General features: G+C 48.4%; 1 protein-coding gene across 1 annotated transcript; it reads left to right on the forward strand.

Moving 5' to 3' along the window:
- The first annotated feature begins 1,283 nt into the window (after nucleotides 1-1,283).
- LOC123188550 (DDT domain-containing protein DDR4) lies at nucleotides 1,284-14,314 on the forward strand. The gene is made up of 12 exons (XM_044600715.1): nucleotides 1,284-1,744; nucleotides 1,878-1,988; nucleotides 2,523-2,609; nucleotides 2,692-2,729; nucleotides 2,817-2,898; nucleotides 4,644-4,750; nucleotides 4,855-5,029; nucleotides 9,585-9,677; nucleotides 9,769-9,889; nucleotides 12,517-12,559; nucleotides 12,667-12,858; nucleotides 12,942-14,314. Exons 1-12 carry the CDS (start codon nucleotides 1,313-1,315, stop codon nucleotides 13,720-13,722), a joined length of 2,262 nt encoding a protein of 753 aa, XP_044456650.1. The 5' UTR covers nucleotides 1,284-1,312; the 3' UTR covers nucleotides 13,723-14,314.
- The last annotated feature ends 467 nt before the right edge of the window (nucleotides 14,315-14,781 follow it).

Consider the following 14,781-nt stretch of genomic DNA (forward strand, 5'->3'; position numbering starts at 1 on the left):
GACCTGTAAACTCAGTTTACGATTCACTCATTGCCTCGGATATGGGTCGAAAACCTCCACGAAAGAACATAAACCTAAAACAAAACTGTAAATTTTAAACTTCGCGGGACAAACAGAACGAGTTCTTGTACTTGAGATCACCATACATAGTTCATACATACACTAAAATTTTACACAATAGATAGGGGGATAGGCGGCCACCGTACCATACAACCCAAAATTGGCTCACCGGAGCCATCCGGGAGCAGCGGTGACACTGCGGCGGCGGACATCCTCAGTCATTGTCGGAGACGAGGTCGATGTACATGTCGTCCTGCGCCTTATTCTCGCGGCGCCATGCGTCTTGGTTGTCGACGAACTCCTTCTCTTTCACGAGCCAATGCTTGAGGAGGACGTCGTCGAGGTTCGCAAGTGACCGCCGGCGCTGCCCCTCCTCCTCCTCCCGCGTGCCGCGGGCCATGATTGCCCGCTCAAAGATTTCCACCTCGCCTGGGAGGGGGCGGGGGAGGAAATCCTTCGGACCGACGACGCCACCGCCCCGCAACACCGACTCCGCCTCGAGCTCCCGCTTCACCACGCGGAGGGTCGGGAGATCCGCCTGCTCCCTTTTCACCGGTGTGATGACCGACGTTCGAGGACACGCCCCCCAGGCGGAGGAGGAGCCCGCGACGGAGGAGATCAACCTATGCCGGCGGTCGCACTCCTCCGTCTCACGGCGGAGGAGCGACTCTGGCGGCTGGAGGCTGTTGTTGGTGTACTTCCTCGCCGCGCGCTTCCCCGTATCGTCCGCTCGGACACACCACTGGCGCTCGGGGTCGTCCCTCATGCCGGAGCTCCACATTCCGCCCCACATGGTGGCGTTCAGCGGAGGAATTGGACTCACCGATGGCGAGAAATAAAAAGGCGTATTGGGGAATCGCGGGGAATCACGACGGCGGAGGGATAGGGTTTCGATCCGTATCAATGCCGCAAACCCGTACATATACCGCGTTAGTGGGGGAGGTTGCGGCCACCATAAAATGTTTTACAGGCCGGACAAGTATACAGGCTCTGTTCTAGCAAAAAAAAAAAGGTCCGAGCCCGTATACTCGTGGGGCTTTTGCGGGTTTGCTAGAAATGCTCTTAAATCGCGGGGAGGGCTCTAGACTATCCCAGTAAAAAAAAGTTATATTGTTTCTTAAATTTTCCGCCTGCTGTTTTTTCTCAAATTATTAAAAAAATTCCCTCGTCCCCTGTCCTCTCTGGCTCTCTCTCTCTCCCACCCCTCCGCGGAATCCCACTTCTACCCTTCCTCCCCTCCGCCCCCCTGTCCATGGCCTCCTCCTCCTCACCCTCCCCGCCTCTCGCCTCTCTCTCCCAGACAAACCCTAACCCTCACGCCGGCGCAGATCCTCGATCTGATCCCTCCATGCCCGCCGCCAGCGACGGCGACGGAGCCTCCCCCGCGTCGACGGAGCTGGCCGCGCCGGGGAAGGAGGAGCTGGAGCCCCCTACACCTGCCGAGGAGACCCCAACCCCTAGGAAGACGCGCCTGCCGCGCGCCTGCAACAGCAAGCCGAGGCTCCCTCCCCCGCCGCCGCTAGAACGGCCGCGTCGCCGAGCTGCAGCGGGTGCCGCCGCGGACGAGACGCCGCAATGCCGCGTGGTGACGCCGCTTGTGTCGGAGCCCGAAGCGCCCGCGGAGCTGGCACGGTGGCGGCTCCGCTGTATGTGGGAGCTCGGCTCCGTACTCAACTTCCTCCACGTGCGTGTCCCTTTTCTACCGTCATACCTCCAGCGGCCGGCAGCTCGGCGTACTGGGTTTGTTTCTTCGCTTAGGCTTCCAGAGCTTGGATTAGGGTTTGACGCGGCTGTAGCACTGTTTCTGGTGGCTTTAGGTGTTCCGCGCTTTGCTCAATATCACGGTGGAGCTCACGGCAGAGGATATCGAGGCGGCACTTATCACACCTAACGGTACTCTATACGATATTCACATGCCGCTGCTAAAGGTGAGCTCCTTACTAACTCGGTTGTTAAGTTTTACATTTTTTTGTGGACCCCTTTCCCTCTCTTCTCTATCTTGGTTGGAATAAGTTCTGTAATTCTCAGTGTGCGGGAGTGCAGCAGGGTTCATTTTTGGTTCAGGATTAACACAAAATATGCTCTTCTGCTTGCAGGAAGTACAAGCTGTTCATTTTCTTTTTAAGGAAAATTTGGTTCCATGTGGGTCTAGGAATTTACTGCTAATCTTTAGTTTTTTTGCATTAACTATTTGAGCAAATGGTACAGTAGCAGCATGGCTGATGCCCGCTATTTCATTGCTGGAATATACTTCATTCATTGATTTACTAGAGTATATATGTATTCGATCACATGCTCTGTTTAGGCAATACATGTTGTTCAGCCAGCATCTCTAGGATTGGTTAGCATATTGAGTGCCTGTTACGCTCTTCCGCCTTTGATCTATCTTTTATGCTCAAGCAGTCACACAAACTATGCAAACATCTTCCCTGGATTCTCATGATTGTTGATCACATGTGCAGTCAATTCCCCCAATAACCCGCATGGCGATGGGGCGCGGAACCTGGGTAACCGTCCTATGTAGAAAACTAAGGGATTGGTGGCATTGGGTATATTACTGTGCTGCAAACAATTTAATGCCAGTATTGGTATTCCATTCAATTGATAAACTAACAGAGATCCAAACTGCAGGTTGCAGAAGGTGATCTACCAATAGTTGCATCACATGGGTTAGTCCTGTACATAAGAACTGCTTGATCAGACTTTCTGGTTCTGTCTTATCTTCATAGTTTTTCTAATTGTCCCATCTTGTGCAGAGCTGAAATTGAAATGTACAAGGAGCTTGAACCATCGACTCGTTTACTGATCTTGAAAGCGATATGTGACATACGTGTCGAGGTTCGTGCTAATTTTGTTACCATCCTAGGGAGGCAATGAAGTTTTTCAAAGTGCCAATCTTTTCAAATGTGCATTGCGGTAGAGAACTGTTACACCATTTTGATGTTGTATGTCTCACATGTGTTTTGTGCTGCGTATATCAATCTGAACTATGACTGACAGTTTCAACCGAGTTCCATTATGTTGATTCAGTTTGTTAGAAAGCTTATTTCACTTATAGATTAAAATACCAACAGTGCAATGTGACCAATTTTCGTCTGTTTTGGCATATATTATTAGAAGTTTAGAACTAAGAAGTTTGTAAATTTTTGCTGTCGATAAGGCATTCAGATGCTTGGCCAAAGACAATTCTTTAGCACTTCCCATTGTGGATTTCAGCAGCAGCAGCTGTTTATTCTAGTATATGAACTTGACAAAGTTAATGGACATTGTTACTCAGAAGGACACCTTTCGATATTTGGGGTCAATGCTGCAGAAGGATGGGGGTATTGATGAAGATGTGAACCATCGAATCAAAGCCGGATGGATGTAGTGTCGCCAAGCTTCTTGCATTCTCTGTGACAAGAGAGTGCCACAAAAGCTAAAAGGCAAGTTCTATAGGATGGCGGTTCGACCCGCAATGTTGTATGTCGCTGAGTGTTGGCCGACTAAAAGGCGACATGTTCAACAGTTAGGTGTGGCGGAGATGCACATGTTGTGATGAATGTATGGCCACACGAGGAAGGATCGAGTCTGGAATGATGATATACGAGATAGAGTTGGGGTAGCACCAATTGAAGAGAAGCTTGTCCAATATCGTTTGAGATGGTTTGGACATATTCAACGCAGGCCTCCAGAAACTCCAGTGCATAGCGGACGGCTAAAGCGTGCGGGTAATGTCAAGAGAGGTCAGGGTAGACCGAATTTGACATCGGAGGAGTCTGGAAAGAGAGATCTGAAGGATTGGAATATCACCAAAGAACTAGCCATGGACAGGGGTGTGTGGAAGCTTGCTATCCATGTGCCAAAACCATGAGTTGGTTGCGAGATCTTATGGGTTTCACCTCTAGTCTACCCCAACTTGTTTTGGACTGAAACAGCTTGGCAAGCGTAGTAGTTGTTGTTGTTGCTGCTGTAGTTGATGCTTATCACTACTGAAACAGCTTGGCAAGCATGAAATAATGTTCATGTGAAAATCTCAAATTAAAGAACAAAATATGCCTTTTTTATCTTGTTAACGCATTATGTTTTTTCTTGTTCTTTTAACCTTGTGGTGTTCATCTGCATAAAACTAAAGTACATATATTTTCCGCATGAAGGACATAACATGTGGAAGATTGACAATGGACTAAAAGGCAGACTTGGAACTGGATTAGCTTGTATGTCAAATGAGTAATTTAATTGGCATATTTGGGAAGTAAATATAGTTTTGTAGAGGGGAGGAACTCTGCAATAGATCTTGCTCTTTGTAATAGAAAATTGTAGTGAAGATAATTTATAGGTGCTGATTTTTGAGAAACACCATATGCCTGGTAGCATACAGTTAATTTCTCCATTCCTGTAGAAATTTGAAATAAAGGAGAACAGAGGCATAGGGATGTGTTTTATTGATACTTCCTATCTTTGTAAGGGATAATTGCAACCACAAGCTGTGAGTTCTATGCTATTTTTGATATGTTCGAAAGTAGGTTACAGTTTAGGTTTGAAGCTAGCTGCATTGCATGTCTTTTAAGTTGGGTGTGATGGCTGACTATTGCATTTTGCAGCAAGATGATATACGCAACTACATTGACACTTTCGTAAAGCGTGGTTACGACCTTTCTACCTTCCGTAAAGAACGAATTGGGGGAGATTCCCTTGGAATCTCATATTGGTGGGTCAAATTTTTTCTTTCGTTTTTGGCGAAAAGCATTTTGAAAAAAATTCATCCTTCGGGTATTTATGTATGGTCCGTGCTAATCTAGTCATGCAAAACAGGTATGAAGATGATCCAATTCTTGGACATAGATTGTATCGAGAAATTAGACGAGTGGAACAGATGAAGAAGGAACCTGGGAAGAGATCGAAGGGAAAAAGAATTTCAACTCCTCCAGTTGTGTCATATCATTGGGAAACTGTTGCGTCCACTTTTGAAGAATTTGATGATGTTGCAGTAAGTTGAGTTCGTAATATATGCTCCATACAGTTAGTTGCTAAGTTGAACTTGGTATTCCTCCAACAATCCTAATTCTTTCCGCCAACAAAACATGAGCATATCTTGAATCAAACATAAACATCGTAGAGGTTTTATAACATGGAAGTGTTCTATGCCGTTATGATTAGGATAGTTGCTACTGACAGTTTACACTTGGTTCTGTTCACAAATTTACCTACTCTATTTGTGTTATGGCTCCTTGATCTGATGTTGTAGCTTAGGCCGGCGAGGAGGCGGCGTGCACAGAACCAGGAGGGTAACAGGTAGAAGATAGAGAACAGGGATAGTGGAGATTTAACGTCATTGATTGCTTCCTCAAACTAACGTGACTGCCTCCTATTATATAGGATGGCTTTCCACGAAACATTATTTGAGCACAAAAAAGACTACCTCTTGTCTAATACGGACTCACCCTGTCCTGAAAACTGTTGCCTACAAACAGACTATATACCAATCAGGTATCACTCCTAACTTGGTATCATCATAGGGACTAGACTTAACCAGCTGGGCTCCGGGCTGTAGGTTAAGGCGGGCGCTAGGCACCAACCGGCTGTAGCTAGCCAGGAATCATTGCCCTGATGACTGTCTGATCCAGCGATATCGCTCGTTCGATTCGCGATACGTAGCATGACCCCAACCCCTGACGCTGGCACCACTGATGCTGCGATGCAGCATGGTTGCTTCGCCCCCGTGCGCACACATGGCATGGCCAGCGCAGCACCATTGCAGCACTGCCGGCACCCCATTCCGCTCGTCGCAGCACCACACCTCGTCTCCTTGCTCGGCTGACAGCTGTGAGCTGCCGATGGCAGCACCACTGTCGATTTACAGCACAACAGCACACGTTACCACCCCGTGCAGCACCATCACGCAGCAACACATGCTACCGCCCATCGTATCACTGTTGCGCAGCTGCTGCCCCGCTGATGTCCTCGAAGCACCGGCGAGTTCCATGCGGCTGGAGCACTCGCCGCCTGCTTGTCTCACCCCCGACTTGTTCCTATAGCTGGCCAAATGGGCCGGTTTTTTCGGGCCAGCCCGTGAGCACGCCGGCACGGCCCGCTAAACGGGCCGGGCCCGGCACGAGGCACGCCCTGGGCCGTGCCTGGGCCTGGAGGCTTGGCACGCGGGCCGGCACGGCCCGGCCCGATTAAGTTTTTTTAATTTTTTTATACATCTATATATGGCCCAACATGTAAAAATAGGCTAAAAAACGCTCAGTGCGTCAAATAATAGACTGAAAATATGTGGCCCACCGTGCTAAACGGGCCAATGTGCCGGCCCGTTTACTAACTGGGCCGTGCCTGGGCCTGAGGGCGCAGCACGCGGGCCGGCACGGCACGGCCCGTATAGTAATCGTGCCTTGGCGGGCCGTGCCGGGCCAGGCACGATTACGATGGGCCGGGCCGTGCCGTGCCGGGCCGGCCCGTTTGGCCAGGTATGCTTGTTCCCTTGCAGTAGTTCGGAGAGCGCCGCCCCTGTCTCTGCAGCACCGCCGGCCTCGCAGCAGGAGTCGCAGGCTGTCGTTCGCAGCACTGCTTGTCTCGTAGTGCTGCTCCCTGCTCGTAGCACCCACGACCGTCTAGCAGCAGCCATCGCCGGCTCGCCGTGAAGTACCATGACGCTCCCGTCACAGCAGCCCTCTACCTATGCTCACAAGCTCGCTGCTTGCAGCATCGGGTGTTCCCGCTCGGTGCTGCGTTGCCACAGTTCGTTGCCGGCTTGTGCGTGCTTCCTCGCGGCCTTGCCTGTAGCCCTGGCTAGTGCCCCAGCTTGCAGCACACCGCTGCCCCTACACCCACTCCCACGCAGCACCTCCGGTCGCCTCATGCACAACATCGCGCCCATGGCTCTGCAACATCTGGGGGCCCTTTCAACGGTGAATCCGCAGCAAGGAAGAGGATGGAGCGGTGGTTGCTGCAGCACTTGCAATAGCGGCGTCGGTTCGGCGTGCTTCCATCACCAGATGGCCCCCCTTGCAGCAGCCATGGTGGCGGTGGCGTGTCTGTTGCAGCAACCATGTGTGGTGGTGGTTCGTGCTTGCAGCAGCGGGGTGGCCCCAAGCAGCATCGACGGCTGTGGCGTGCTGCGCCTGGTGGTTGCCTGCGAGATAGAGAAATGGATGGGCAGATGATGAGGATGGAAGACAATAGAGATAAGGCTGGCAATTCTGAAAGCTGTGACGTGTGGGATCCAGGACAGACCTGGCCCAGAACACACCTGGGCGGCATGGTTTGTCGTAAATGCTGGGAGCCAAGAGAGACCGGTTGGCGCCGCACGATCACACGAGATTCAGCGGTGCCCGAGGTGGCCGACGGGGCAACTGTGTAGTTGGTTGAAAAGCAATTTCCGTTGGTTAATCCCATATAACATTTGTCCCTTGCGATACAGCTTGTCCTCGAGTTGAAATGAGGGAAATGCCTCCTTGAATTCTCCATTGGTTCCCATGTAGCATGGTGATCAGTTCGCCCTGGCCACTTAACAAGGATGCCAAGTGCCACGACGAAGTGAAGTCTGCAACACCTTCTCTGGAACAGGGAGAGCACACCCATCTTCAATGGGAGGAAGTGTCTGTGACTCCAAGTTGGACATGCGGGTGGCTAAATTGCAAGGTGCTGCTCCCGCACCTGTTGTTGGTGCTGGCGGGAACTTCCCACCTGTTGCTTCTGTTGCTTCTGCGGTTCTGCCAGTGTTCCATGCGGGACATCATCTCATGCATGGAACATTGCAGCATCCGGGTTTATGAACCTCCATCTTCAGAACTTGTCACGGTCTTTGATACCAAGGTGTTATGGCGCCTAGACCTGGAGTAGCTTCCGGACCGACCGGAGGCTGGCGAGGAGGCACCGTTGACGGCGGACAGTACCCGAAGGATAACAGGGAGGAGAGAGAGCATAGAGATAAGGGAGATTTAACTTTATTGATTGCCTCCTCAAACCAATGTGATTGCCTCCTATTGTATAGGATGGTCTTACAACACACGCTATTGGAGTACAAGAGAGGACTATGCCTCTTGTCAGGGTCTTGCCCTTGCGTAAAGACTGTCGCTTAAAAAAGACCATATAGCAATCAGGTACCAATCCTAACCACGCAGACGACTTAACCAGCTTGGTGCGGCTGTAGGTTAATCACCACATAGCAATTTGGTTATTATCTTATGCATATAGTAGTATTACCACAAGAAGTTGCGGCTAACAGTTTTTAATAGGGGCAGTGCTACGCGTCCGTCGGGTGATAAACCGATTAGATTGGCCGCCTCAGACGTCCATCAGATGCCGCTCGAAACAGCCGTCTGATCTACCGTTGCAGCCAACTGAGGACCTTTGCAACAGCGAGTTGCGCTCAGGGGCTTTGCAACAAGGACCTTGTTGCAAAGGTCTACCACACTGCTGCCCCGCCATGGCCTAAGCGCCTTGGCCATGGAGCTCCGCTGGCCACTGGAGTTGTCGCGCCTCCTCCGACTCAGCACCCCGACCAACTGCATCTACTCCAGCACAACGACGACGAGCTCTCACATCGGGCACTCCTCTGGAAATTTCTGCAACCGAAGCTATGTTTTTGGAACATGCATCGTGTTGCAATGCTTGGCCTCGTATACTCTAACATCGGGCCCTCCTCCGGCGCTTTCTGCAACCGGGGCTATGTTTTTGAAACAAGACCCCTGTTGCAGAAGAAAAAATATTCATCATTGAACCATTTTTTTTTCTTTCTGAAACAAGACCTCAGTTGCAGAAACCTTCTGAAACTAGAGCATGTTGCTGAAAAAAACTTCACCACCGAACCCTTTTTTCTCTTTTCAAACAAGACCTCTGTTGCAAAAACCTTCTGAAACAATACGCTTGTTGGAAAAAAAAAGAACTAGCTGCATGGGACTTGTGGCCAGCACGAGCGCTCGATCAAGATCCATCTGACGGCTGCACAGGCGACAGACGCTGTGCGTGCATCAGCCGGCTGGAGGATAGCATTTTCCTTTTAATAGGGAGAAGAATGACGGAGACAGATTTTGATGTGCCTGCCAGTTCATAGTATGGATTGATCTACATGAGTACATAAAGCAGACACTAGATAGAAGAGAAAGCATGGGGTCTTAAGTAAAACTTCTGGTCATGTCGAATAGAAAATAACATGACATACCTGCAGCGCGCTTTCTTATGTGACATTACTGCCGTATAAAACTGATTCCTAACATTTCTGAACTTGCCTGAAGTTGTTTTAAGCATCTCGAATATTGTGGCACCATCTCATATTCAGTTGTCAGCCCACGTGTTTTCATACTGTGTTAATGTTAGACAATATAAGGTGTGTAATTGTGTATATACCTTAATAATGTGCCAAGATTTACCTAATTGTGGGTACAGTTGACTAACTTCCATGGAGCTCAACAAAGTTAACTCAGAAGGAAATGTTGACATGGAATGTTAATCAGCTTCTATTTCTGAGTTAATTGTCATTGTTAATCTTATTATTCCCTTGTTGATTAGTTATAGTAACTTTTCTGTCTTGTCTTATTTAGGAAAAACTATTTTCTAGTCGGAACAGGACAGAGGTTTCCCTTGGCAAGAAGTTGAAGATTGAATATCTTCCAGAGATCGAAAAGATTCATAAAGTACATAGCTTGTTTAACTCAGCCTAATATTTTTGTTTTGCTAGCTGATAGCTGTTTTGAACCTGTTAATCACAACCATTTTATTGTACAGAAGAAGGAGAAGATGCTCAAAAAGCAACAGAGAGAAGCTCTCCTCCTCGATAGTTACTTGGCATCAGATATTACCACTGGTCGATATCTTCGTGATAGAAAGCCTGTAACATATACTTTTGGTAAGTCCCCACTGAACTAAGCATTATTGTTTGTTCAGATCTAATTCTAAACTGTAAACATCACTCAAGTTGGAATCTGAATTGCCCGTCTTACACAGGATGGTGTTATCCCATTAATACATCTTCAGAATGCTGCTTAGCTAAAATTTCCTTATTGTTTTGAACACAGTGGCACTTCTTGTAGGGCCTGTTTGGGACTGCTCCACTCCACCAAAATCAGCTCCATTCCGCCAAATCTACTTTGGAGCAGCTCCACCCAGGACTTGCAGCTTTACCATAGAGCAGTTTTTTCTGTTTGGCTTCGAGCTACCTCCAGCTTCAAGAATGGAAAATTTTGGTGGAAACGATCGGGGGGGGGGGGGGGGGGGGGGGCAATTTCCCTCCAACTCCATGAGGACTTTTCTAACTAGAGTTTTTTGGAGCACTCCCTAAAAAGCTTTATGAAAAATAGGGAGTTGATCCAGTTTCTAGTTTTTTTGTGGAGTGGGGCATTGTGGAGCTGAATTTTTGGGAGTGGAGCAGTACTAAACAGGCCCGTAATAGGCATTCAGTTATTAAACTAGGGTATTTCCTTCACATTAGATGACCGATTTAATCTGCACCACTGACTGACTGTTCTGTCATTTACATCCCATGTCCTTTATGGAACCCCTAGGTGTATGGTGTAGGTATATCTTAGTAAATTTAGAGCATGTCCAACAGCTGCCCTAAAATAGGGCACTGAAAAACATTTTTATAGGAAACCTAAAAGTGATTTTAGGGCACCAAAAATTGTTCTTCTCCATCAGCTGCCCTAATATAGGGCACCATTGCTCCAACAGATGATGTAAAATAGGGCACCAACTATGTTTCTCTTCTCCACAATTGCATGCATATTGACACAAAATAATGTCAGATAAATAAAAGCTTTTTGACTACATTATGTGTAACAAAACTGCATATGAAAACAACATATTCTCTAGTTGCACGCAAATGTAAATAAACTGCATTAATCAGAGCCAGCATCGCTCACCACAATGTCAAATACAATGGCGAATCAGCCTGCATATCCTCATACATGTCCAGAGAACAGCCACAGTTTACCAGATTGTGTGCTACCTGTTTCCTATTAGCAAAAATAAACCTACAAGCACACACAATTAGAAGCGTACACAACCTCAAGCGGAACAAGCGTACACAGACACAACCGGAAGCTCGGCATATTAGAGTTGAGGTTGCTACTGGAACCTCTGGATAACATTGAAGGTACTTGAGGAACACCTTCAGTTCAGCCATAAACATTGCAGACGTGATGATCGATCCGCACCATGTGCACGAGCCTGTGGGTGTGACTTGGAGCAGGTTCCTGGCGAGACCCATGGAGATGATCCCGGCGCTGCAGCCCATCGTGGGAGGATTCGAGGTCGCAGGACGGTGGGATGAACGCGGTCAGGAACATGTGTACGGGCGGGAGCGCTCAGCCGGGCTAGCAAATCCTCAGGCCCTAGCTCCGACGCCTTCAGCAGGGCCGATGCAGTGAAGGGCACTGCCATTGGAAGGCCCGCTGGATGTGGCTGCCTTGCTGCAGCTGGCCTGGTATCGCCTGCCTCCGTGGGATCCGGGGGGGGGGGGGGGGGGTCCATGGATCCGGCCAGCCAGCTCACCTTCTTCTCCCGGCCGCCTAACAGCCAGCCGGGCATGCCCGGCCACGGTGGCTCGGAGTGGGCGTAGAGCGCTTCCGCGGTGGCGGTGCTGGAGGACGTGGTCGGAGCTCAGGCATGGCGACGGAGGCAGATAGGAGGGCTGGCGGCGAATGAGGACGGGGCTGTGGCGCTCGCCGGCGCTAGGGCTGGCACGGGATCAGGCCTGGCCTCTCTTTCTTCTTGCACGGCCTCGGTGGCACCCTCTAGCAGCGGCAGCCCTTGAGGCCGAATCCGACCGGATCCATGGTGGAGCTGCTGGATTCGAGGCCAAATCGATGGGAGAGGAGGCGGTGGCGGTCGCGGAGGAGAGGCGGAAGGGCGGCATGAAACTTCTGGTTGGCAGTTGACGTGCGTGCGTTGGTGGATTTGTTTTGCGGCAGTGGGTAGGCTGCCTGTATATTTGCAGCACAAGTGGTCGCAGTTTTGGGCTGCCCAAGAAAATTTGCAGCACAAGATACATATAGGGCAGCTGTTGGAGCACCGTTTTTGGGTCAAAATGCCCTAAAAACTGTTTTTTGGGCAGCTGCCCTATTTTAGGGCTGCTGTTGGAGATGCTCCTATATGACTCTTTGTTTTCTTATCAGCAGCAAAGTAATGACAATGAGACAGCTCCTGAGAATGAGAATTAAAATTGAATCTGTGTTGGCTGCCTCAGATTAACCTGATTATATTTTTACTGAGGGTTGTCAGTAACCTCATTTGGTAAGCTTCAAGAATCAGAATTGATTGCTTTCCAAGAGTAATAGGTACTAGGTACTTGTTGGAAAGTGAGACTAGCATGTGGCGGAAATTGATCCTGTATGCCCTTGTGCACTGGTTTCCTCATGTTTGTTATGGCACCTAAAATATGTTCTGTCATATTGTTGTCATTTTACCCCGCTGTCGTTTGTTTGCTCGACTCAATATCTGTTCTAATTACAAGGTTTGACCTTTCTTACGATGCAGATGACTATGACCGCTCAATAAACGAAGCCATTAAAATAACGAAGTATGTGGATCATCTTTATTGCTTCATAAATTTCCTTTGGTAGGGGAATTCATGTTTTAGAGAGAAGAATTTTTTGGCATACTTATATGCTACACATTCTTGGACAGGAAAAGAGAAAACTCTGCCGAGCTTGTTACTACTCTCAATAGAAGGATGCTTATACCAAGACCAGAGTCATCAAGTAATGGCAAGTTAAATGACCCCTCTCTAGCCAATGAATTAGATGATGGAAATTCTTCAAAGTCGGATGACTACCAAGATAGTGATGGGGAACAAGAAAATGAAGCACTTGATCGCAGGTACATGTCTCACTGAACATTTGGTATATAGGAGTTAACCCAATGAAACTTGAGCCTAATATAGTTAATGCTTTCATTTGTAGTAACCGGCGCAGGAGAAGATCTCAGCGATACACACAAGATTTTGTTGAGGCTGTCTCGGATATTGATCCGAACTTTGACAGTGATGATGATATCATGGGAGAAGCGGTTTATGATGAGGAATATCTGAGAACTCGCAAACTGCAGAAGACATCAAGTGCTTCTGAAGAGGATGAAGAGTTCCGGTTGGAAGAGGATGTTGAACATGACGATGAAGAAGAGGAAGAGGAGTTTTCTGCAGGCACCAGCGAAGATATAGAGGAGCCCCAGCGTCATAAAAAGTTGCGAAGTCAAAATGGCCGAGGTGCTAAGCTGAGATCTGTTGATGAAATCCAAACAGGTCTCAGACGCAGCAAGCGTTCTTCTCGTCCACGTATAAACTACCAGCAGTATGATTTTTCAGACACGGATGCAGAGGCGGGAAAGGCAGGTAAATCAGATGCATCAGACCCCGATGCCAACTCTGATGCAGAAAATGGTATGGAACTCTCGACATCAAGTCAAGGGCAACAGGAAGAAGAGGATGATGGCCCCGAGGAACTAAAAGTTAGTAATGGCAATAACGATAAAATGTCTGAAGACCATGCAGTGGCAGCAAATAAAGAGCAAAAGGAGGAGCAGCGGCAACTGCAGCCAGAGTCTGTAGAGAAGATGGATGCTCCCAGCAGGGAGAGTGGAAATGCTGGAAGAACATTCCTAGATCTAAACGAGCTTGCGCCTGGAGGTGGCTTTGACGAAGGCCCTAGCCTGGCAATGAAAGATGAGGACATGGATAACAGTTAGGAAATAAGTTGTGATAGATTCGAGTGTTAGGGATTGCTGTTTCGAGCAAGGTGTAAATGCGTGAAGTCATGGACCATGACAATCAATGGGCCTCTGATGAGATGTCGTGATATTTGGATGGCTCAGTTTGATTGTTAGTACATTGATGATTCACAGTGACAAAAGTGTGAGATTCCACCTGGAGGGGGGCTTCAGGGGCACCCATCCTCAAACATCATTTGAGCGCTTGGGAGGGGACGCCATGCTGACAAAGTTTACCATCCGCTTGTGTAAACTACATGAAGGCCGCGTGTTGATCAATTACTGCTGTATTATTGTTAGATTGATTGATTCTATCTTGTGGTCGAGAATGTAGGATATAAATTTTATTGCCTAGCCTTGGGCATGCTGCTGCTGCTGCTGTGTGGGGTATCACAGCAGTATTTCGCAGGGAGCAAAACTTGTACAAGTTAGTTGTCCGCTGGTCGGCATCTGAGCTACTCTTTTCCACGTGTAGTATGTGGCTCGAGTCTAAGCATGAGCTGTAGGTTTGTATTTATAATACTGCATGTGACTACCTGATTAGTTTGGCAAAATCTGTGCAGCTGACTTCTATTTCCCGGTCAAAGTCCTTGTAGTATTACTATTATTTTGATGGAATTTGCGTTGTGTTCTTCCGACGAATTGACGAGGGGAGAAAATGCACGATACTTAAATCATTAACTGCATTTATACCTCGCAGAGAACTCTACTCCCACGGAGTGTCTACTCTCAGTGAATGAACATCGCTTGAAGCCTGAAATAAATCTAGACGAAGGCTGAAATAAATTTAAAAATAATGCGAGCACCAATGTTGTCAGGATTTGAACTTTGGTGGCTTGAAGATATCGCTGTCCTCCTAACCATTCAACCACAAGGTTGATTCGTTGATGGCCTGAAGATACTACTGTCCTCCTAACCGTTCAACCACAAGGTTGATTCGTGACGTACTCTGGTGGCTTGCGGATACCGTCCTCCTAGCCATTCAACCACAAGGTTGATTCGCGGAGTGGAGCCATTTACGTTGTGCTTTGATTCTTG

Source organism: Triticum aestivum, chromosome 2A (assembly GCF_018294505.1).
Source record: "Triticum aestivum cultivar Chinese Spring chromosome 2A, IWGSC CS RefSeq v2.1, whole genome shotgun sequence".
Classification (NCBI taxonomy): domain Eukaryota; kingdom Viridiplantae; phylum Streptophyta; class Magnoliopsida; order Poales; family Poaceae; genus Triticum; species Triticum aestivum.

Coding starts and splice junctions, on each gene's coding strand:
- LOC123188550 (XM_044600715.1), top strand. CDS start 1,313: ATGGCCTCCTCCTCCTCACCCTCCCCGCCTCTCGCCTCTCTCTCCCAG. Junction 1,745..1,877: donor CCGTACTCAACTTCCTCCAC/GTGCGTGTCCCT, acceptor TGGTGGCTTTAG/GTGTTCCGCGCTTTGCTCAA. Junction 9,890..12,516: donor GCCTGTAACATATACTTTTG/GTAAGTCCCCAC, acceptor CTTACGATGCAG/ATGACTATGACCGCTCAATA.